Source organism: Ceratotherium simum, chromosome 22 (assembly GCF_057802395.1).
Source record: "Ceratotherium simum simum isolate JZ-2026a chromosome 22, ASM5780239v1, whole genome shotgun sequence".
Classification (NCBI taxonomy): Eukaryota; Metazoa; Chordata; class Mammalia; order Perissodactyla; family Rhinocerotidae; genus Ceratotherium; species Ceratotherium simum.
Window position 1 is genome coordinate 13,112,081 of NC_141921.1, and position 23,117 is coordinate 13,135,197.

Consider the following 23,117-nt stretch of genomic DNA (forward strand, 5'->3'; position numbering starts at 1 on the left):
TTATATGTGAATCTTGTTGACCCAAAAATTCTCTGGAGACGCGGGTCTACACACTATGCAATCGTCCCTCAGTATCCGCAAAGGATTGGTTCCATGAATGCCCGTGGATACCAAAATCCGTGGATGTTCAGGTCCCTTATGTTGTTTTTTTTTTTTTTTTTAAAGATCTTGTTTATTTATTTTTTTCCCCCCAAAGCCCCAGTAAATTGTTGTATGTCATAGCCTCACATCCTTCTAGTTGCTGTATGTGGGACGCAGCCTCAGCATGGCCAGAGAAGCGGTGCGTCTGTGCGCGCCCGCGATCCAAACCCAGGCCACCAGCAGCGGAGCGCGCGCACTTAACCGCTAAGCCACGGGGCCGGACCGCTTATATTGTATTAAACGGCGTACTACAAGGAATACAGTCAGCCCTCTGTATCCGCGGGTTTCACATCTGCGTATTCAACCAACTGCAGATCTTTGGTTGAATCCACAGATGTGAAACCCGCGGATACAGAGGGCTGACTGGATATAGCCATAACTCTATTAACAACTAGAATACATTGTAGGACAGATGTATTCCGAAATATAACAGCCAGAAGCTGGGGTGGCATCAAGATATATTCCAGTATGAAGTAAATCAAAGCACGAAGAGATATTCAATATTAACTAGCAAATGTGCCACCAAACATAAAATATCCAACTGGAAATCCTTAGGTAGGAGAATGGAAAGGGAGGAACTAGCCTGAGGTTACCAAGGTAAGTAAATAATAGCTCAGAAAAGAAAGACACAGGAGAAAACAAAAGGCAGATCCCTGGGAGAAGAGAAGTAACTGGATTCAGGTCTAAAGAAGTAATTCTTTTACAAATCCATATATAAAAAAGATAAATAATCCGATTTTTTAAATGGGCAAAGACTCTGAACAGACATTTCTTCAAAGAAGATATACAAATGGCCAATAATCACATGCAAAGATACTCAACGTCATTAGTCATTAGGGAAATGCAAATCAAAACCACAAGATACCACTTCAGACCCAACAGGATGGCTAAAATCAAAGACAGACAACAGCAAATGCTGATGAGGATGTGAAGAAATCAAAACCCTCATACACCGCTGGTGGGAATGCAAAATGGTGCAGCCACTTCGGAAAACAGTCTGCCGGTTCCTCAAATGATTTAACATAGAGTTATCATACAACCCAGTAATTCTGCTCCTAGGTTATATACCCAAGAAAACTGAAAACATGTCCACATGAAAATTTGTGAACAAATGTTCATAGCAGCATTATTCATAGTAATCAAAAGGTAGAAACAGCCTACATGCCCATCAACTGACAGACAAAACGTGGTATATCTGTACAATGGAATATTATTCAGCAATAAAAAAGAATGAAGTACTGATAACATGTTACAACATGGATGGACCTTGAAAACATCATGCTAAGTGAAAGAAGCCAGTCACAAAAGGCCACATATTGTATGATTCAATTTATATGAAATGTACAAAATAGGCAAATCTATGGAGGCAGAAAGATCAGTGGTTACATAAGGCTAGGGGTATGGGAGGATAAGGAAGTAACAGCTAAAGGGTACAAGGATTCTTTCTAAAGTGATGAAAACGTTCTAAAATTGACTACAGTGATGGCTGCATGTATCTGAATAAACTAAAAATCACTGAATTGCACAGTTTAAATAAATGGGTGCATTGCGTCATATATGCATTATATCTCAATAAGCTTTTTTAAAAAAAAGTAATTTAGGAATACTCTATGTCAGTTGGCCTAGGCTAGGACTCTAGCAACCTCAGTCCAGGAATTCCCTCTGCAACACACCACCTTAAAATGAAACATTCAGCTTTACCTTAGTGGCAGTAGTTCTCAAAAGGGTGCATGTTAGAATTAGGTGTAATGCTTTAAAGAAAATACAGATACCTGAAACCACCCCAGACCCAGTGGATTAAAATCTTTATGATGGTACATGGATCTATATACATAAAATGTGGGAGAGGTGGAGCTTTAACAGACACATTGAGAACAAGTGGGGAAATTTGAATATGGCCTTTATATTAGATGCTATTATTAAATTGATGTTTAACTTCTGGGAATCTGATGGTATATTGTGGTTATTTAGGAAACGGTCCTTGATCTTAGGAGAAATAGTTAAGGATGAGGCATCATAATGTTCATGACTTGCTTTGAAATGTTTCAGGAAAAAATATATACACATACACACAGATAACACAAATGTGGCAAAATGTAAAGTTACAACCAAACTGGTCAATCTAATTAAGTTTACATGAGTATTCATTGTATCATTCTTTCCATTTTTCTGTAGATTTGAAATTTTCAAAATAAAACGTTGAGGAGGAAAGAAGTTCCACAAATAATCCTGATTCTCCCTGTGGCCTAAAAGTCAAACTTCAGGTCATATAAGGAAACCTTCTGATCCAAAAGTTAACTTCCCACCTGCTGTAAGAAGACATCTTCCCCTCTCCCCACTTCCCAGGATGGACAAATGGACAAAGCTTTCTACTCCATATATGCCAACCCAAAAGACTTACAATCCCAAAGAGTAGATGAGACTACATTTTAATAGGAACAAGTCTCTGTTATTGTACCCTGCAAACTACTAGTGTGCCTTGTCCTATGGATAGAGGGAAGAGTGTGAGATCAGCAGAAAGTCAATGGGTGCCTTAATGAAGAGGCAGGGCTACCGAGGGCAGAGTACAAGATGCACTTGCAGGCAGAAAACAACCTGTCCAGACTACACAGCTTAACCTTTGCTAGGTCCTATCTATCACACAAAACCTAGACAAAAAAAAAGGCTCATTCTTTCATCCCATATATACTGAAGTGCCCACTATGTGCAAAACATGTTCCCTATCCTCATGTACTAAATATGCGTACCACAGAGCTGTACACAGAAGCAACACAATTTCACAAGATTTAGAATCATTTCTGTAAGAGAGCTCTTTCCCAGGAAATTTATTCATTAAAGTTACAATGAGACTGAATCTTTTTCTTAACTCTCACTACATAAACAGTACCAGTGACAGCATGGGAGAGCAATCAGAATATATTCAAATTCCATTCTTTTTCTATACTTCACTTTGAGAAATTAAACTATCCAAACACTAAAAAGGAAAATAACAGATGTGGCAATGACAAATGACAATCAAGGATTTGTTCACAGAGCAAGGGACCATCTTTATTACGACTTACCAAGCCAGCAGTAAGAGAAGGTGCAGACTGTCCAAGGGACTGGTTCCTCATTCGAACCAGGTTTGATGCTTCTCCTGAAGACTGCCAAGTCACCTGTCCCACGCTGCTATGGACACTGCTGGACAACGGGAGCAGCTGCTTACCTTCAAACACAAGATTTGGAAAATATACTTGTAATTATTTATTAATTAACAAATTAAAAACATAAAATGGTATCAAGTGGACAAAAGTATATTGATAAAAAACAAAGTGTAGTTCCTCCATATCCATTTTAGAATTTGTAGCCCTATAAAAATTCCAGCTGTCTTGCTGGTGAGGAGAACTGCAAGCGGAATACTGAACTGAATTGACTGTTTTAAATTCTCTGTAATATCCACCACCAAGCCAGCCCCCGACCTTGACACCCAACCTAGCAGGCTAAGAGTTTTCCAGCCCCTTCCATCCTATTTAGTTTCTCACCAACTCAATGCAACATGAGTAGAGCTGACAGCTTCTCCCTAGACAAGTTTGGCCCTTAGGTCTCTATACTGCTCTCGCCAGACTGTATGTTCAGTCCAGGTTGACTGACTGCCTTAATCCCACTGAAAGACTACAAGAGAGTCACTGATAAAGACTGAGTCTCTAGAATTGCAATGACTTTCTGAGGTGCAAGTCCCATTTCAACCTCTTCCTTCACACCATTCTTCACATTGCTGCTAGCGATCTAACCAAAACAAATGTGGTCATGTCATTCCCTTCCTTAAAAACTTCTGATGACTCCCTACGGTTTAAAGAATTAAGCCAAACCTTTAAAATACTAAAAAGATCCTCCATAAATCCAGATTATCTTCCTTGCCTTATCTTCTTCCACTCTTTTCCATACCCACTGACTCCCTCAACTTCAATATTATGCCCTGCACCTTCACCTGGCTTTATCTTCACCACCCAATTCACTTGAAAACCTTTCCTCTTCCTGGCAAAATTCTCTTCGCCATAGAAATATCCACTGTGATAATGGTGTGAGCAAAAGGAGGTTTTGGTTTCGATTTTGCTACAAAATACCCTTTTACTGCAATTTATTTGGAGGATAATTTAGCAAAACTTATTAAAATTTTAATTTGAATATGTTTGGACCCAGCATTCCACTTGTAGGAATGTAGTATAAGGAAAAGAAAATAGTAGACCAGAATGTTCACCTAGGCAGTGCTCACCACAGTAAAAGTGGAAATAAGATAAATATTCATTACAAGTTAAAGAAATTATAATATCTACAAATAATGAAATACTAAACCCATTAAAAATAATGAAGCAGGGCCGGCCCCGTGGCTTAGCAGTTAAGTGCACACGCTCCACTGCTGGCGGCCTGGGTTCGGATCCCGGGCGTGCACCGACGCACCGCTTCTCTGGCCATGCTGAGGCCGTGTCCCACATACAGCAACTAGAAGGATGTGCAGCTATGACATACAACTATCTACCGGGGCTTTGGGGGGATAATTAATTAATTAATTAATTAATTAAAAAAATAAAATAATGAAGCAGCCTAACATGTAGTCAATAGAAAAATGTTCAACATTTTCCGTTGAGTGAAAAAAGGAGAAAGGAAGTATGCAGCATATGATCTCAATTTTGATTTTAGAATAAAAAAGTTGGTGTATATTTATATAAAATTTTTAATGTATACTTAAATATAATGGAGTATATATAAATGGTTTGAAGGGAGGGAGACAAAAAAACAGTAAAGATTAAGAAGTACTTTTCACTCTGACATGATGCGTGTTTTTATACTCAAATTTTTTATAATTGGCATTTTTTACTTTTTTAATCAGAAACATGCAATATGTTTTAAAAATCGAGTTATCTTTCAAGTTTGCTCTCAAATATACGCTGTACGTAGAAGGATTTCCATAAAACCCTCCAGAAAAAATAATAATAATGGTTCTCTACTCAAAATTTCCATAAGCCCAGAGTAGACCCTGCCTGACTTCTTTCCTTCCTCTGTAAATGTTGCCAAGTTCTCCAGATGATCTGCCTACTCCTCATCTATATGTTCTAAAGGAACACTAGCTTGTTAACTTACCCTATCCACATATACAAAGGCTAGTATCATATCTCTCTCTCTCTTCAAAATAAGGGCCTGCTGGGGAAAGAGGCTTACATAACTGCAGAAGAAACCCATTTGGACATATACTAGTCAGAGCTCAAAGCGTACCAAGGATTGCCGAGAATTGGAGGAAAACAAACAACATAAAACAGAAGGAATAATATGAACAAATGGAGCAAGTAGCCCTTTAGTAAACAAGTAACTTAGAAAAAGAGAACACTTCTTAAAAATTCTAATTATTATTCTTACAATGACTCAAGAGGCTAGCGTATAAAATATTCCAAGTTAAAGATGGCTCACTGAGCACATACTTTTATCTTTTGTCCCCTAGGAAACTCCATTAAAATGAGAATACAGAAGTAAAATAAAGGCTATAACTAGAGAGAGCGAGACTAACTATGAGGGGATGATCAAAATTTGGGGAAAATCTAAAGCACATAGGTGAGTCATCACCAATGGAACTGGGCAAAGAAACACACACGTATAATAAGCATAGAGGAGGCTACAGTTAAATGGGATATGAGGCTGCCCTGCAAAATCTCAGATAAGTTCAGCACTCAGAAATACAAGACACCTAAGAGGACATAAAGTAAGATGTAAGGCTAAAATCAAATTAACTGAAAATCTATAGACAAAACAGTTAAATACAACCACATTCCCACATTGTACCACCCAGTAGCCAGGCAATTACCTCACAGGATAGAAGGGATTTAGCATCTCAGGGCAAAGCAATGGATTCTGGTTGTTAGGTGCTCAAGAGAAAAAGAGTTGATTCAGAAACAAAAGAAAGCTTAAAAAAAAAAATTTTAATCCAAAAATTTTAGCTGAGGTCAAATGGATTCTCTCTTTTTCATACTCTATTGATGGCTTAAAATTATGCTTCATTGTAATTTCTTTCTATCTGGACCATGATTTCCTTATATAATTTTTTCCCCTTGAATTTTTTAAGACTTTTCTATGGAGGAGGAAGGAAGGCACTATGGGCTTTAGAATGGGTTTTGGAAATGGGGAAAAAAAGATCAAAAGAAGCAAAGGATGTGAAGTGTAGAGAAGTGAGCAGAGAGCAAAAATTAGATTGAAAGGGAATAACCAGTGACAGGGGTCAACCAAGAAATATCTAGCAGGTTCAAGAGGTTAGCATTCAGAGATGCCATGAGAAAGTAGTCAAGAGAGGAAGACAGGCTTACCCATAAGTGTTATGTACAAGACTACCACCAGAGGGGCCGGCCCCGTGGCTTAGCGGTTAAGTGCGTGCGCTCTGCTGCTGGCGGCCCGGGTTCGGATCCCGGGCGCGCACCAACACACCGCTTCTCTGGCCATGCTGAGGCCGCGTCCCACATACAGCAACTAGAAGAATGTGCAGCTATGACATACAACTATCTACTGGGGCTTTGGGGGGGAAAAATAAATAAATAAAATCTTTAAAAAAAAAAAAAAAGACTACCACCAGAGAGAAAGCTGTCAAGATGCCACATCAGTTGATACATCCTTAAAAACTGACAACACAGTCTCACATTTCTTCAAAAGCAAAATTAGATACTTACCTGACAAAGAACTAGCCAGGCTTCCTCTCCGTAACTTACAGTCATCCTGACTAAGTTGTCGTTGAAGTTTAGCTTTTCCAGTGGATGAAAATATGTCAGGATTACTGAGCTTCCTGAAGAGCAGGGGACTAAGTCCAGTTATCACATCCTTCAAAGAGAAAAAAATAACACAAAACTCTTTAATGTCTTTTCTGAAAGCAAAAGACTGTATATTAAACATCTCTACAACATTCACTACAGTTAAAAAGTGCCGAAATTTTATACTTCCTGGTCAATAGCTAAAGGCAGAAACATATTTCTTAGTAAAAGCTCTTTGGGTATGCTATGAAGGGTATGGGACACTGTTTATAAAATGCCAAAGGAAAAATAGGGGAGGAGGTTCACAAAATGACATAATAAGACATTTTGATGGGATGTATTATTCATAATGAATACATGTCTAGTAATGTTTATTTACTTTTCTTTTATTCACACTCTTCCTATATCCAGTAAAGAAAAGCATATTTTGGTTTTTCAAAAATCATACGTAACAGACCTTCCTTACCTGTTATGCAAAGTTAGAAATACTTCCAACATTCAATAATGCTAAAATAAAACTTAGAGCTTTCTTTATATGTCTATTGTGAAAATTAATAAAGGAAACCTCAACTAAATTACAATTGGGGAGGCTTATAGGGGAAGCTCTCACATCCTATCTTACACTGTCAATTACTCCAAACAGGAAGAGCTGTTTGCACGGCATCTCTGACAAGGAAAGTGTTTGCAACTTGACTACCCAGCAGGAGGAAGGAAAGTTTCTCTCCCCACCCAGCAACAGCCCAGCCAATGAGAGACTGTAGCACCCCAACCAATGGGAAGCCTCTATACTTTGAACTCTCAATTTCCTCCAATGGACTTTTTGTTTTTTACAGCCCCTTTTCCTCTATAAAAGCAAACCCTCTCCTTTGTTTCTCTGGATTTGCCTATGGTCTGCCATATCCCAAATTGGAATTTTTCTGGCTATTCCCAAATAAACTTGTTTTGCAGATAAAACAATTGGCCAATTTACTTTTTAAGTTGACAGTATAATAGGAGCTAAATACATGTTTTCAATGAAAAAGTATAAAAGTACTATGGAGAAAATACAAACAATATGAAATATTGACATTGCCTCTCCTTCGCCTTTATTTCAGTCTAGCCCATCCCACCCCATCCCAATCCTCTTCCTCCTTACTCAGTAAAGCAGTGTCCAACATATCATCAAGATTCAGAAATCCTGAAGCAAACACCCACCTAATTAGCAGCATTAAATAAGAAACTATTTTGAAAAAAATAAGGCAAATGAGGCATATCTTTTATATTTCACTGAAGGAAGCTACAACAAACACAGATAAGTAGCACATCAAACTGATCTGGACAATACAAAGACAAAATGAGAAGCATAAGGAGAAATAACTGAAATCTATGTTACCTGCCATTTGAAAAACAAGACTCAAGTAACTGGTACCATGGAAATACTAAATGTCTGGGGAAAAAAATGGAAATATGTCTATGTCCTTGAGAAAATATCAAAAAACAAACAAAAACCCTCTAAGGTCATATACTATGATTGGTGGGTTCACACGGGAAAGTACTTATATTGATCGGTGGTGGCTACCCAAAATATAATTTACAAATGCCCAAGCATAACAAGAAGAGTGAAGTTAATGAAGAAAAATAACTGAAGAGAGAATGAAAGGTGTTTTTAAAATTGGAAGTAAATGGATAAAAGAATAAAATGGATAAAAGGATAAGGGGGGATATTTAGGCATTATATCATTAAAGCAACTGATATGTCCAGGCAACTGTGACAGGAGTGAGCAGGGAGATAGGAGAATTGGAAGCAGTAGTAAATGCAAAAAGAGAAGGCAGCAGGGAAGCAGCCTATATTCCCACCATTTGGCGTGTCAAGGATGAAACAGCACCAAGAAAGCAGGGTTTGGCCATTAATGCTGGTAACCCACCAAAAAGGGCCGGCCAATCACAGAAGCAACACGCCCAGCAAGAAGCTTTGGGTGGAGGGAAGTGAAGACACCTTGGAAGATATCAAACTGAAGTAATATCCTATATGAAGGCAATATGGAGAGGGAAAGGTCCCATCCCAAAAATAACTTAGAAATGAGCTACATGAGAGAGCCAGCATTTGGATGCCTGCTACGCCGTATGAACAGTCTTAGCCAGAAAAAGAGCAACAACCAATAGAGGACTAGATCAGCACCCATTAAGAGGAAGTCATATCTTTTTCAACCTCCCTATTCTCTATAATAACACACCAAAAAAAAGAAGCCAGAAAATTGAGGAGAGGAAAAATGAAAGCAGATCATGCCCTTTCTTATTCCAAGTCTCTCCTGTCAATACCTTGCAAAGGGAAGAAACTATAAATTAAATTGGATACGAAATTTAACTTTTTTTAATTGATGTTTTAATGGTTTATAACATTGTGAAATTTTTGGTTGTACATTTTTGTTTGTCCATCACCATATACATGTCTCCCTTCACCCCTTGTGCCCACCCCCTACCCCTATTGCCCCTGGTAACCACAATACAGTTTTCTTCTGTCCATGTGTTGGTTTATATTCCACATATGAGTGAGATCATACAGTGTTTGTCTTTACTTTTCTGGCTTATTTCACTTAACATAATACCCTCCAGGTCCATCCATCTTGTGGCAAATGGAACAACTTTGTCTTTTTATGGCTGAGTAGTATTCCATTGTATATATATACTACATCTTCTTGATCCAATCATCAGTCGAGGGACACTTGGGTTGCTTCCACTTCCTGGCTATAGTGACTAATGCTGCAATGAACATAGGGGTGCATAAGCCTCTGTGGATTGTTGATTGCAGGATCGTTGGATAGATTCCCAGTAGCGGGATAGCTGGATCATAGGGTATTTCCATTTTTAATTTTTTGAGGAATCTCCATACCGTTCTCCATAGAGGCTGCACCAGTTTGCATTCCCGCCAGCTGTGCATGAGGGTTCCTGTTTCTCCACATCCTCTCCAACATTTGTTGTTTTTTGTCTTGGTGATTATAGCCATTCTAACGGGCGTGAGGTGATATCTTAGTGTTGTTTTGATTTGCATTTTCCTGATGATTAGTAACGTTGAACATCTTTTCATGTGCCTATTGGCCATCTGTCTATCTTCTTTGGAGAAGTGTGTGTTCATTTCCTCTGCCAATTTTTTGATCGGGTTGTTTGTTTTTTTGTTGTTCAGTTGTGTGAGTTCTTTATATATTATGGAGATTAACCCCTTGTCAGATGTATGTTTTGCAAATATTTTGTCCCAGCTGGTGGGCTGTCTGTTCATTTTGATTCTGATTTCATTTGTCTTGTAGAAGCTCTTTAATCTGATAATCTCCCACTTGCTTATTTTTTCTTTAGTTTCCCTAGTCTGGGTAGGCATGTCATCCCAAAAGGTTCCTGTATGACCAATGTCAAATAGTGTGTTGCTTAAATTTTCTATGAGTTTTATTTTATTTTTTTTTTAATTTTTTGTTTATTGCAGTAACATTGGTTTATAACATTGTAAAAATTTCAGGTGTACATCATTGTACTTCTATTTCTGCATAGATTACATCATGTTCACCACCAAAATACTAATTACAACCCATCACCACACACATGTACTGAATTATCCCTTTCACCCTCCTCCCTCCCCCCTTCCCCTCTGGTAACCACCAATCCAATCTCTGTCCCTATGTGTTTGTTTATTGTTGTTATTATCTACTACTTAATGAAGGAGATCATGCGGTATTTGACCTTCTCCCTCTGACTTATTTCACTTTGCATTATACCCTCAATGTCCATCCATGATGTCACAAATGGCTGGATTTCATCGTTTCTTATGGCTGAGTAGTATTCCATTGTGTATATATACCACAGCTTCTTTATCCATTCGTCCCTTGATGGGCACTTAGGTTGCTTCCAAGTCTTGGCTATTGTGAATAACACTGCAATGAACACATGGGTGCATGTATCTTTACAAATTGGTGTTTTCAAGTTCTTTGGATAAATACCCAGCAGTGGGATGGCTGGATCATATGGTAGTTCTATCCTTGATTTTTTGAGGAATCTCCATACTGTTTTCCATAGTGGCTGCACCAGTTTGCACTCCCACCAGCAGTGTATGAGAGTTCCCTTCTCTCCACATCCTCTCCAACACATGTTGTTTCCTGTCTTGTTAATTATAGCCATTCTGACGGGCGTCAGGTGATATCTCATTGTAGTTTGGATTTGCATTTCCCTGATAGTTAAGGATTTTGAACATCTTTTCATGTGTCTGTTGGCCATCTGTATATCTTCTTTGGAGAAATGTCTGTTCAGGTCCTTTGCTCATTTTTTAATTGGGTTGGTAGTTTTTTTGTTGGTAAGATGCATGAGTTCTTTATCTATTTTGGAGATTAAGCCCTTATCAGAAGTATGGTTTGCAAATATCTTCTCCCAATTGTTAGGTTGTCTTTTCGTTTTGCTGGTGGTTTCCTTTGCTGTGCAGAAGCTTTTCAGTTTGATGTAGTCCCATTTGTTTATTTTTTCTATTGTTTCTCTTGCCCAGTCAGACGTGGTGTTTGAGAAGATGTTGCTAAGACTGATGTCGAAGAGCGTACTGCCTATGTTTTCTTCTAGAAGTTTCACAGTTTCAGGTCTTACATTCAAGTCTTTAATCCATTTGGAGTTAATTTTTGTGTATGGTGTAAGGTAAGGGTCTACTTTCATTTTTTTGCATACGGCTATCCAGTTTTCCCAACACCATTTGTTGAAGAGACTTTGTTTTCCCCATTGTATGTTCTTGGCTCCTTTCTCAAAGATTAGCTGTCCATAGATGTGTGGGTTTATTTCTGGGCTTTCTATTCTGTTCCATTGATCTGTGTGTCTGTTTTTGTGCCAGTACCATGCTGTTTTGGTTATTACAGCTTTGTAGTATATTTTGAAATCAGGGAGTGTGATACCTCCAGCTTTGTTCTTTTTTCTCAGGATTCCTTTACCTATTGGGAGTGTTTTGTTGTTCCATATAAATTTTAGGATTCTTTGTTCTGTTTCTGTGCAAAATGTTGTTGGAACTTTGATAGGGATTGCATTGAATCTATAGATGGCTTTAGGAAGTATGGACATCTTAACTATGTTAATTCTTCCAATCCAAGAGCACGGAATATCTTTCCATTTCTTTGTGTCTTCTTCAATTTCTTTCAGAAATGTTTTATAGTTTTCGGTGTAGAGATCTTTCACCTCTTTGGTTAAGTTTATTCCTAGGTATTTTATTCTTTTTGTTGCAATTGTAAATGGGATGGTATTCTTAATTTCTCTTTCTGCTACTTCGTTGTTAGTGTACAGAAATGCAACTGATTTTTGTATGTTGATTTTGTATCCTGCAACTTTACCATATTCGTTTATTACTTCTAAAAGTTTTCTGGTGGATTCTTTGGGGTTTTCTATATATAAAACCAAGTCATCTGCAAATAGTGACAGTTTCACTTCTTCCTTTCCAATTTGGATCCCTTTTATTTCTTTCTCTTGCCTGATTGCTCTGGCTAGGACTTCCAGTACTACGTTAAATAGGAGTGGTGACAGTGAGCATCCTTGTCTGGTTCCTGTTTTTAGAGGGATGGCTTTCAGTTTTTCACCATTGAGGATGATATTAGCTGTGGGTTTCTCATATATGGTCTTTATTATGTTGAGGTACTTTCCTTCTATACCCATTTTATTCAGAGTTTTTATCATAAATGGATGCTGTATCTTGTCAAATGCTTTCTCTGCATCTATTGAGATGATCATGTGATTTTTATTCTTCATTTTATTAATATGGTGTATTACGTTGATTGATTTGCGAATGTTAAACCATCCCTGCATCCCTGGAATAAATCCCACTTGATCATGGTGTATAACCTTTTTAACATATTGTTGTATGCGATTTGCTAGTATTTTATTGAGAATTTTTACATCGATGTTCATCAGTGATATTGGCCTGTAATTTTCTTTTTTTGTGTTGTCCTTGTCTGGTTTTGGTATCAGGGTAATGTCAGCTTCGTAGAATGAGTTAGGGAGCTTCCCCCCCTCCTCAATTTTTTGGAAGAGTTTGAGAAGGATAGGTATTAAGTATTCTTTGAATGTTTGGTAGAATTCACCAGGGAAGCCGTCTGGTCCTGGACTTTTATTTTTGGGGAGGTTTTTGATTACTGTTTCGATCTCCTTACTGGTGATTGGTCTATTCAAATTCTCTACTTCTTCTTGATCCAGTTTTGGAAGGTTGTATGATTCTAAGAATTTACCCATTTCTTCCAGATTGTCGAATTGGTTGGCATATAGCTTTTCATAGTATTCTCTTATAATCTTTTGTATTTCTGAGGTGTCTGTTGTAACCTCTCCTCTTTCATTTCTGATTTTACTTATTTGTGCCTTCTCTCTTTTTTTCTTGGTGAGTCTAGCTAAAGGTTTGTCAATTTTGTTGATCTTTTCAAAGAACCAGCTCTTGGTTTTATTAATTTTTTCTATTGTTTTCTTAGTCTCTATTTCATTTATTTCTTCTCTGATTTTTATTATTTCCCTTCTTTTACTGATTTTGGGCTTTGTTTGGTCTTCTTTTTCCAGTTCCTTCAGGTGCATTGTTAGATTGTTTATTCGAGATTTTTCTTGTTTGTTGAGATAGGCCTGTATCGCTATAAACTTCCCTCTTAGAACTGCTTTTGCTGTATCCCATAAATTCTGGCATGTCGTATTTTCATTTTCATTTGTATCCAGGTATTTTTTGATTTCTTCTTTGATTTCTTCGTTAACCCAGTCGTTGTTCAGTAGCAATTTGTTTAATCTCCACGTATTTGTGGCTTTTCTGATTTTCTTCCTATAGTTGATTTCTACTTTCATACCGTTGTGGTCAGAAAAGATGCTTGGTATTATTTCAATCTTCTTAAATTTATGGAGACTTGTTTTGTGGCCTAATATGTGATCAATCCTGGAGAATGTTCCATGTGCCTTTGAAAAGAACGTGTATTCTTCGGTTTTTGGATGGAATGCTCTGTATATATCTACTAGGTCCATCTGTTGTAGTGTGTCGTTTAAGGCCAATGTTTCCTTATTGATCTTCTGTTTGGATGATCTATCCGTTGGTGTAAGTGGAGTGTTAAAGTCCCCTACTATTATTGTGTTACTGTCTCTTTCTCTTTTTATGTCTGTTAATAATTGCTTTATATATTTAGGTGCACCTACATTGGGTGCGTAGATATTTACAAGTGTTATATCCTCTTGTTGGATTGTTCCCTTGATCATTATGTAATGCCCTTCTTTGTCTCTTTTTACAGTTTTTGTTTTAAAGTCTATTTTGTCTGATATGAGTACTCCTACCCCAGCTTTCTTTTCATTGCCATTTGCGTGGAGTATCTTTTTCCATCCCTTCACTTTCAGTTTGTGAGTGTCTTTAGGTCTGAAGTGTGTCTCTTGTATGCAGCATATATATGGGTCTTGTTTTTTTATCCAGTCAGCCACCCTATGCCTTTTAATTGGAGCATTTAGTCCACTGACGTTTAAAGTAGCTATTGATAAGTATGTACTTACTGACATTTTTTAACTTTTTTTTTTTTCTCAGTGTTTTAGTAGTCCTTCTCTGTTCCTTTCTTATTCTATACAGAATTGATGGTCACTTTAGTTTGACCTCTGTCTGAAAGCTGTACTCTTTAACTCCCCTCCTCCCTCATGTTTTTGATATCATATCTAACCTCTTTGTTGTGCATTTGTATCCATTATGTTCTAATCATGGAAATAGATAATTTTTCCTATTTGTGGTCTTTTCTTTTCCCCTTAAATCAGTCCCTTTAACATTTCTTGTAGCACTGGTTTCTTGGTGACAAACTCCTTTAATTTTTGCTTGTCTGGGAAAATTTTGATCTCTCCTTCCATTTTGAATGATAACCTTGCTGGGTAGAGTATTCTTGGTTGTAAGTTTTTTCCTTTTAGCACTTTAAATATATCGTGCCATTCTCTTCTAGCCTGTAAGGTTTCTGCAGAGAATCAGCTGATAGTCTTATGGGGTTTCCTTTGTACGTAACTTGACATTCTCTTGCGGCTTTTAGGATTCTCTCTTTATCTTTAATTCTGGACATTTTGATTATGATGTGTCTTGGTGTGGGCCTCTTTGGGTTTATCTTGTTTGGGGCTCTCTGTGCTTCCTGTACCTGGATGTCTGTTTCCTTCCTTAGGTTAGGGAAGTTTTCATCTATTATTTCTTGAAATAGATTCTCTGACCCCTTGTCTCGCTCTTCTCCTTCCGGGACACCTATAACACGGATGTTAGTGCGCTTGATGTTGTCCCAGAGGTCCCTTAGACTGTCCTCACTCTTTTTAATTCTTTGCTCTTTTACCTGTTCAGCTTTGGTAATTTCTTCTAGTCTTTCGTCCAGCTCACAGATCCGTTCTTCTGTATCCTCTACTCTGCTTTTGAGTCCCTCTAATGAATTTTTCATTTCCAGTATTGTATTCTTCATTTCTGATTGGTTCTTTTTTATATCTTCCATTTCTTTGTTGACATTCTCACTGAGTTCATCTATTCTTCTCCCCAGATCCGTGAGCATCCTTAACACTCTTAGTTTGAACTCTCTGTCGGGTAGGTTGCTCATTTCTGTTTCACTTAGTTCCTTTTCTGGGGTTTTGTCCTGTTCCCTTACTTGGAATGTATTCTTTTGCCTCTTCATTTTGCCTCTTTCCCTGTGCTTGTGTCTACGTATTAGGTAGGTCAGCTACGTCTCCTGCTCTTGGACAGGTGACCTTATGTAAGTGATGGCTTAGGAGGCTTCCAGTGTGCTTCCCTCAGTTCTCAATGTTCCAGGGGTGACCCCTATGTGGGCTACGTGTATCCTTCTGCTGTGGCCTGTTTGCTCTCCCTGTAGGCGCCCAGGGAGGCTGAGTTATGCTCCTGGCCAGCTGTTGTAATGCTCAGCTGCTTGTAGTTGTTGTGGGCCCTTCAGTCTCTTTATCAGGTGTGGGGATCCCCAGCACAGTTGGCTGCAAGTTCTAATACCACATTTGTGTTGCAGTATTTCTTTTAAGTGAGTAGGCCCCCAGTGTGGCAGGTTGTTAGGCTCAGGGCCTTACAATTGCTGTAAGCCTCTAGCCTATTAGGTCTCTTGTCAGCTCTCTGAGGATTGCAGCTGGGTGGGGCTGGCCTCAGGCACAGGAGCACCCAATTGTTTTAGGTTTTGGAAGGTGGAGCAAACCTCCTATGTGGGTCTTTGAGAAGTACAAGTCTTCTGCGGCTGAGAAGCCCTGCCGCCCACAGGTCCACACACACAGTCAACACAGTCCTGCCCCGTGTAAGCGCCCCGACCTCCCCAAGCAGACCCAGTCTCTCCACGGCGGGAGCCCCACACACTCTGCCACCGCCCCACACTCCCCACCCGCTCCTTGTGCACACCCTGCCCCGCTCAAGTCGGCTCAGTTGCCAGGCTGCAGAGAATCCAGTCACCAATCTGTGCAGGCCCACAAGTTGCCTGAGGGCTTGTTGTTGGGTGGGGCCAGTCTCTAGGGTGGGCTGCCTGCCCTGGCTGAGCTGGATTAAATCAGTGCTCTAGTGCGTGGGGCACACTCTGGGCTAGCAGGCCTCAGGGAGAACTCCAATGGTGTCTGTGTCAGCACGCCCACACCAGGCCACAACAATGGCCGCCGCCAATGTCCCAGTCCCCGGAGAGGTCTCACCCCTCACCGAGATGCACTCAGGGCCTATTAGGTGAGTCTCTTGTCACCAAAGCACTGTACACCTTTCTTTCTGGTGATTTTAGGGTGCTTTCTGAAACGGGTGAGGTTGCACGCGGGCTCTTTAAGAGCCAGTTTTAGTTTCTTTGTGAACCGGGTTTTCTGGGGGTGCTCCCCAAAGCTTTAGTAGCAGGCACAGTCAGATATTATGCCACTGGTCTCGATTGTGCTGGGTCCACAATATGCCCGCAGCGGGGGCGCTCCCCGGCTCAGGGCCCCGCATCTCCAGGGAGGGCTGCGTACCTGTGAGCTGCTCCCGGCGGCCGTGAAGCTGGCGGCTTGTGAAGGCAGCGTTTTTCCTCTCCAGAAGGGAGTCTCTGCCTCTTCCACCTCAGTTAGGATTGTCTGTTGTTGCAGGAGTTCCTCTCATCCAGTTTTCAGTTCTGTCTCAGGGGTAATTTTTCCACGAGTAGTTGTAAATTGGCTGTGTCCACGGGAGGAGGTGAGTTCCGAGTCTGCCTACGCCACCATCTTGACTCCCCCCTCCTTCTATGAGTTTTATAGTTTCAGGTCTCACCTTCAGGTCTTTGATCCATTTTGAGTTAATTTTTGTGAATGGCGATAGGAGATGGTCCACTTTCATTCTTTTGCGTGTCGCTATCCAGTTTTCCCAACACCATTTACTGAAGAGACTTTCCTTTCTCCATTGTATGTTCTTAGTTCCTTTGTCGAAAATTAGCTGTCCGTATATGTGTGGTGAAATTTAACTTTTAAACTAGAATGTCTTTTTAACTTTTACTGAAGTATATTATTCATTTCAGAAAAGTACACATATCTAAGCATATAACTCAATGAATTTTCACAAGTTAAACATATCCATCTAACAAGCATCAAGATAAAAAAAAAGACATAACCAAGCACCCCAGAAAGCCTTCTGTGCTCCCTTCCAGTCACTACCCCAGATCCTCCAGGGTAACCACTAGGCAGGCTTCAAACAGAATAGATTATATAAAGTGAAAAACTTTATATGAATGGAATTACTCAGTATGAACTGTTCTGTGTCTTGCTTCTTTTGCTCAACTAGACTGAACTTTTTAAAACAGCAGAACATTATTGAATTTACTCAAGTCATTAACAGACAGGACAGGAGAATGACGCAAAGACATAAGAGCCTAAGAGAGAAAGAAAAAGGGCGTGAGAAGTAGAACTTCCTTACTAACTTCCATGCTAACTTACTCCCTGCAGTTTTCTAGTTCCCATTTCTAATCACTTACGAGGTCCAGTCAAACTACATGTTTGCAGATTCAATGAGATACCACTGTACCCTTATAATAAGCTCTTCCTTTCTGCTTAAACTAGATCAAACTGGCTTCTAACATTTCTACAATCAAAAGATTCTTAAGCAAAATAGGGAGTTAATGAGGGGAAGGAGCCTAGGATGACTTCCTGGTTTCTGGTTTGGGTGGTATGCTTATCAAGCCAGAAAATACAAAAGGAGAAACAAGTTTACAAATAAAACACTGCTATGGCAAGAGTAAATATTAACATAACTACAAACTACAGTACTTTTCCAAAAAGTATAAGGGGAACTATAAACATTTAACCTGAAAGAAGAAACAAAGGAGACATGAATAACTCTCCTCAACAAATGAGGGCTATCTCCTATGTTACAGGAGAGTAAACTTCTTACTGCAGAAGCCAGAATTAGAACTACTGGATGAAAACAACAGAAGGAGAAGCAGGTTTAGGTAAAAGGAAAAACTATCTAACAGTGAATAGGACACCTTAAAAAGAAATGGACTGTTCCAATAGAAATATTGAAAAAGTAAGGTGAAAGCTGGCCTAAAGCAGTGATTCTCAAAATGCAGTCCCCCGACCAGCAGCATCAGCAACACCTGTGAACTTGTTAGAAATGCGAGTTCTCAGGCCCCATTCAGATCTACTAAATCAGAAAGTCTGGGGGAGGGGACCAGCAATTTGTGTTTTAACAAGTCCTCCAGGTGATTCTGAAGCACTCTCAAGTTTGAGAACCACAAGACTAGATCAATAACTTTCAATATAACGCCATCAACACACAGATATGTTGATCAGTTGGGAGGATTGTATCACAAATTATTTGAAATTGATAATAAAGTACTCAAGTTTGCAACCAGTTTACTTTCTTAATGAAATGAAAGCAGGTTCTTAGTAAACACTACAATAAAGTCAATTCACATGTATTACAACATTCTTAAGTGACTTTTTTTAAAAGGCAGAATTATAGCTAGCACACCAGAAATTACAAATAACCTGTATTTATCTGCTGTAGCAATACTGTAACAATAACACATCTAGGGGGCCAGCCCCGTGGCTTAGGGGTTAAGTGCGAGTGCTCTGCTACTGGCAGCCCAGGTTCGGATCCCGGACATGCACCAATCCACCGCTTGTCCGGCCATGCTGAGGCCACGTCCCACATACAGCAACTAGAAGGATGTGCAACTATAACATACAACTATCTACTGGGGCTTTGGGGAGAAAAAGGGGAAAAAAAAAAAAGGAGGAGGACTGGCAATAGATGTTAGCTCAGGGCCTGTCTTCTTCAGCAAAAAGAGGGGGATTGGCATGGATGTTAGCTCAGGGTTGATCTTTCTCACAAAAAAAAAAAAAAAGTAAAAAAAGAAAAAACAAATATATCTAACATATGTCATGTAAATTTCAACTGTCAAAAAAAAAGGTACGCAATTTGTACATGTGCCTTCCAACTCTAAAAGCTTATTGCTTTCTCTTTTAATTCAGAGTACTGAGTTGTGGCTATTTTGCCTATTTACTGCCTGGGGAGTCCTCAGAGTCCTCCCTCTCGGCTCAGAACCATCTCCTCCCTTACAAGGCCAAAGCAAATCTCAGGTTAACTTTACCCACAAGGCTAGTGTTGTGCTTATACTGTGCCACACTATTAAGGATAGGATTCGAAGTAGGCAAAGGATTTACAGCTGAAAACAGGAGTCTACACACTAAAAACTTGTCTATCAGGGCTAAAATCTAGGTTAATTCTCATGAAGAGTTGTCTTATCCCTTATAACTGGTAATGCAGTAAGTGAAGAGAATTCTACATCCTGTGGCAGATTCTTCCTGACCTACCCTACCAAGAGCCAAACCCACATGTCACACTAATCAAAGTCCATTCTCTTAATCCCTATCAAAAGCCTTTGCTTGATATCCATATGCAAAAACAATGAACCCTGACCCATACTTCAAGCATATCAAACAAAACATATACAAAAATTAATTCTAAATGGATCATGAATCTAACTATAAAACCTAAAAGTATAAAACTTCAGAAGAAAATACAAGAGTAAATTTTTTAACTTTGAGTTAAGTTCTTAGATAAGTTAGAGTTTTAGATAAAGACACAAAGCATACGTTTAAAAAGAACAAATTTATAAATTGGATTTCATCAAACTTAAAAACTGTTACTCTTCAAAAAATACTGTTAAAAAATTTAAAACCAAATCACACATAAGGAAAAAATATTTGCAAAACACTCATCTGAGAAAGGACTGACATTCAGTATATATAAAGATCTTCCACAATTCAATAATAAGAAAACACACAAGCAATAAAAAAAAACATGAGCAAAAGATTGAAAAGACACTTCAACAATGTAGAGGCAAATATGGCAAATGAACATATGAAACTATCCTCAAAATCATTTATCATTAGGGAAACAAAAATTAAAATCAAACAAGAGGTAACATCAGCAAAATGGTGGAGTATGCAGCTCCAAACTAACATCCTTCCACAGAAACATTGAAAAACAAGCAAACTGTCAAAACCACGTTTATCAGAACTCTGGACAACAGTCAAAGGCTTACAGCAACCAAGAGAAGGATGAATCAAGAAGTCAACCTTAATCAACCTTAAAAATGGTAGGAAAGGGGCCAGCCTGGTGGTGTAGCAGTTAAGTGCGTGCGCTCTGCTGTGGCGGCCCGGGGTTTGGATTCCGGGCGCACACTGACGCACCGCTTGTCAAGCCATGCTGTGTTGGCATCCCATATAAAGTGGAGCAAGATGGGCATGGATGTTAGCCCAGGGCCAGTCTTCCTCAGCAAAAAGAGGAAGATTGGCGACAGATGTTAGCTCAGGGCTAATCTTCCTCACCAAAAAAAAAAAAAAAAAAAAAAGGTAGGAAACCTTGTGGCATTTTTACTTGCCCTTGCCCCACACACTCCTTGACATGGAGGCAGTCTTGAAGACATGAGCCAGTGTTCCCAGCCTGGGACTCTAGTCCTTGCTTCCAGAAAAAGCAAAACAGACCTTATTTGCAAATTATTGTTTATGTCTAACCTGTCTGGGGATTACTTAAAGGACTGACACAAGGCACTTCTCCCTGTTTCACCTAACTCAGAATCTGTTCAAGGTCGAAGAGCAGCAGCCATTGCTCAAAAACACTGTAAGGTGATCCAAACACTCACAGCCATCTGGGCAGGAGATTACAAATGAGACATACAATAGAGTGCCTAAGGTCTGGGAGGAAAAGGGGAAATTAGGGCAATTAAGAACACCTGTGTATATAGGGTAATTTAGAAAGTCCAAGGCAAAATGCATGCTCAGGAGAGACCTGAAAAGACTTGAAGCTTTCATCTCAGGCTGATCCCTAGGCTCAGTACAAGTCTGGCTAAGTGTTGAAGAAAGACCCCAGCACAAAGTCAATCTGCAAAGACTGGGAGGTGTATTTGTTTGTGTGTTTGTTTGTTTAGCTTCTGGAAGTCAAGGAAATTGCCATTAAAACACCAGCTAGGGAACAGAGACTTCAGTACCACACATAGCAAGGAATACAGTTTCTGCAAAAAAAGGTTGGGAAAACTCACTAAACAAACAAGACAAGTATAGCCTTCAACAATCAAAAACAGCACACCCTGGGGAAAGGGGAGAAGCTGATTTCCAGAGTTACCAATACTCAAATGTCCACTTTTGAACAAAAAAGAATCACAAGACATACAAAGAAATAAAAAAGTATAGCCCATTCAAAGAATCAAAATAAATTAACAAAACCCATCCCTGAGAAAGCCCAGCATTGGACTTGGTAGTAAACTTTAAATCCACTGTCTTAAATATGCTGAAATCGGCAAACATGGATAAAGAATGAAAGAAATTCAGGAAAACAATGCTTCAACAAAATAAGAATATCAACAAAAAGCTAGAAATTATAAAAAGGAACCAAACAAATTCTGGAGATGAAAAGAACAATAAGTAAAATGAAAAATTCAGTAGACAGGTTCAACAGCAGATATGAGCAGGGAAACAAAGAATCAACACTGTTGAGTAGGCAAATACAGATTCAACAATCTTGAAGACAGGACAATTGAAATTATACAATCTGAGGAGCAGGAAAAAAAAAAAGAATGAAGAAACGTAGGGCCGGCCCCGTGGCTTAGCAGTTAAGCGCATGCACTCCACTGCTGGCGGCCCGGGTTCAGATCCTGGGCGCGCACCGGTACACCCTTCTCCGGCCATGCTGAGGCCGCGTCTCACATACAGCAACTAGAAGGATGTGCAGCTATGACATACAACAATCTACTGGGGCTTTGGGGGGAAAAAAATAAATAAATAAAATCTTTAAAAAAAAAAAAAAAGAATGAAGAAAAGTGAAAAGAGCCTATGGGACCAAAGGGATGTCTTCAAAAGAAATAATAAATGCATTAAGGGAATCCCAGAAGGAGAACAGAGAAAGCGGAAGAAAGAACATATGAAGAAATCATGGCTGAAAACTTCCCAAATTTGATGAGACAAGAATCTGCATGTTCAAGAAGCTCCATGAACTTCAAGTAGGTTAAACTCAAAAAGATTCACATTGAGACACATTATAATCAAACTGGACGCCAACAATAAAAAGAAAATATTCAAACCAGCAAGAGAGATGCAACTCATCGTGTACAGGGGATCCTAAATCAGATTAACAGCCAATTTTGCATCAGAACCATAAAGTCCAGAAGGAAGTGAGATGACATATTTAAAGTGCTGATAGAAAAAACTGTCAATTTAGATTTCTATATCCAGCAAAACTATCCCTCAAAAATAAGGGAGAAATTAAGACATTCTCAGATAAACAAAAGATGAGGGAGTCCATTACCACTACACTTGCCCTAAAAGGAGTCCTTCAGGTTGAAATGAAAAGATGCAAAACAGAAACTTGAAGCCACATGAAGGTATAAAGATCTCCAGTAAAGGTAACTGCATGGGCAAACATAAAAGCCAGTATTATTGTATTTGTGGTTTGTAACTCCACTTTTTATTTCCTATATGATTTAAAAGACATACATAAATCTGTTATTGGGCACACAATGTAGGAGATGTAATTTGTGACAACATAAAGGGGGTGGAGGAATAGAGCTGTATAGGAGCAGAGTTGTTGTATGCCACTGAACATGGCACTAATTCAAACTAGACTACTATAAATTCAGGATGTTACATGTAATCCCTATGGCAAGCATAAAGAAAATATCAAAAAGCACACACAAAAGGAAATGAGAGGGGATCAAAATGGTTCACTACACACACAAAAAAATGAACTAAACACAAAAGATGGCAATAACAGAGGAAATGAGAGACAAAAAG

General features: G+C 39.1%; 1 protein-coding gene across 5 annotated transcripts in view; it reads right to left on the reverse strand.

Annotated features, from left to right (window-relative positions):
• MAST2 (microtubule associated serine/threonine kinase 2) overlaps nucleotides 1–23,117 on the reverse strand; it is a 229,096-nt gene that overhangs the window by 173,582 nt on the left and 32,397 nt on the right. For all 5 annotated transcript variants that reach the window (XM_087446021.1, XM_087446018.1, XM_087446020.1 and 2 more), the window contains exons 2-3: nucleotides 6,828–6,975; nucleotides 3,204–3,346 (exon numbers count right to left, since the gene is read on the reverse strand). In XM_087446021.1, coding sequence (XP_087302147.1) covers nucleotides 3,204–3,346; nucleotides 6,828–6,975 — 291 coding nt within the window. The remainder of the gene's footprint in view (nucleotides 1–3,203; nucleotides 3,347–6,827; nucleotides 6,976–23,117) is intronic.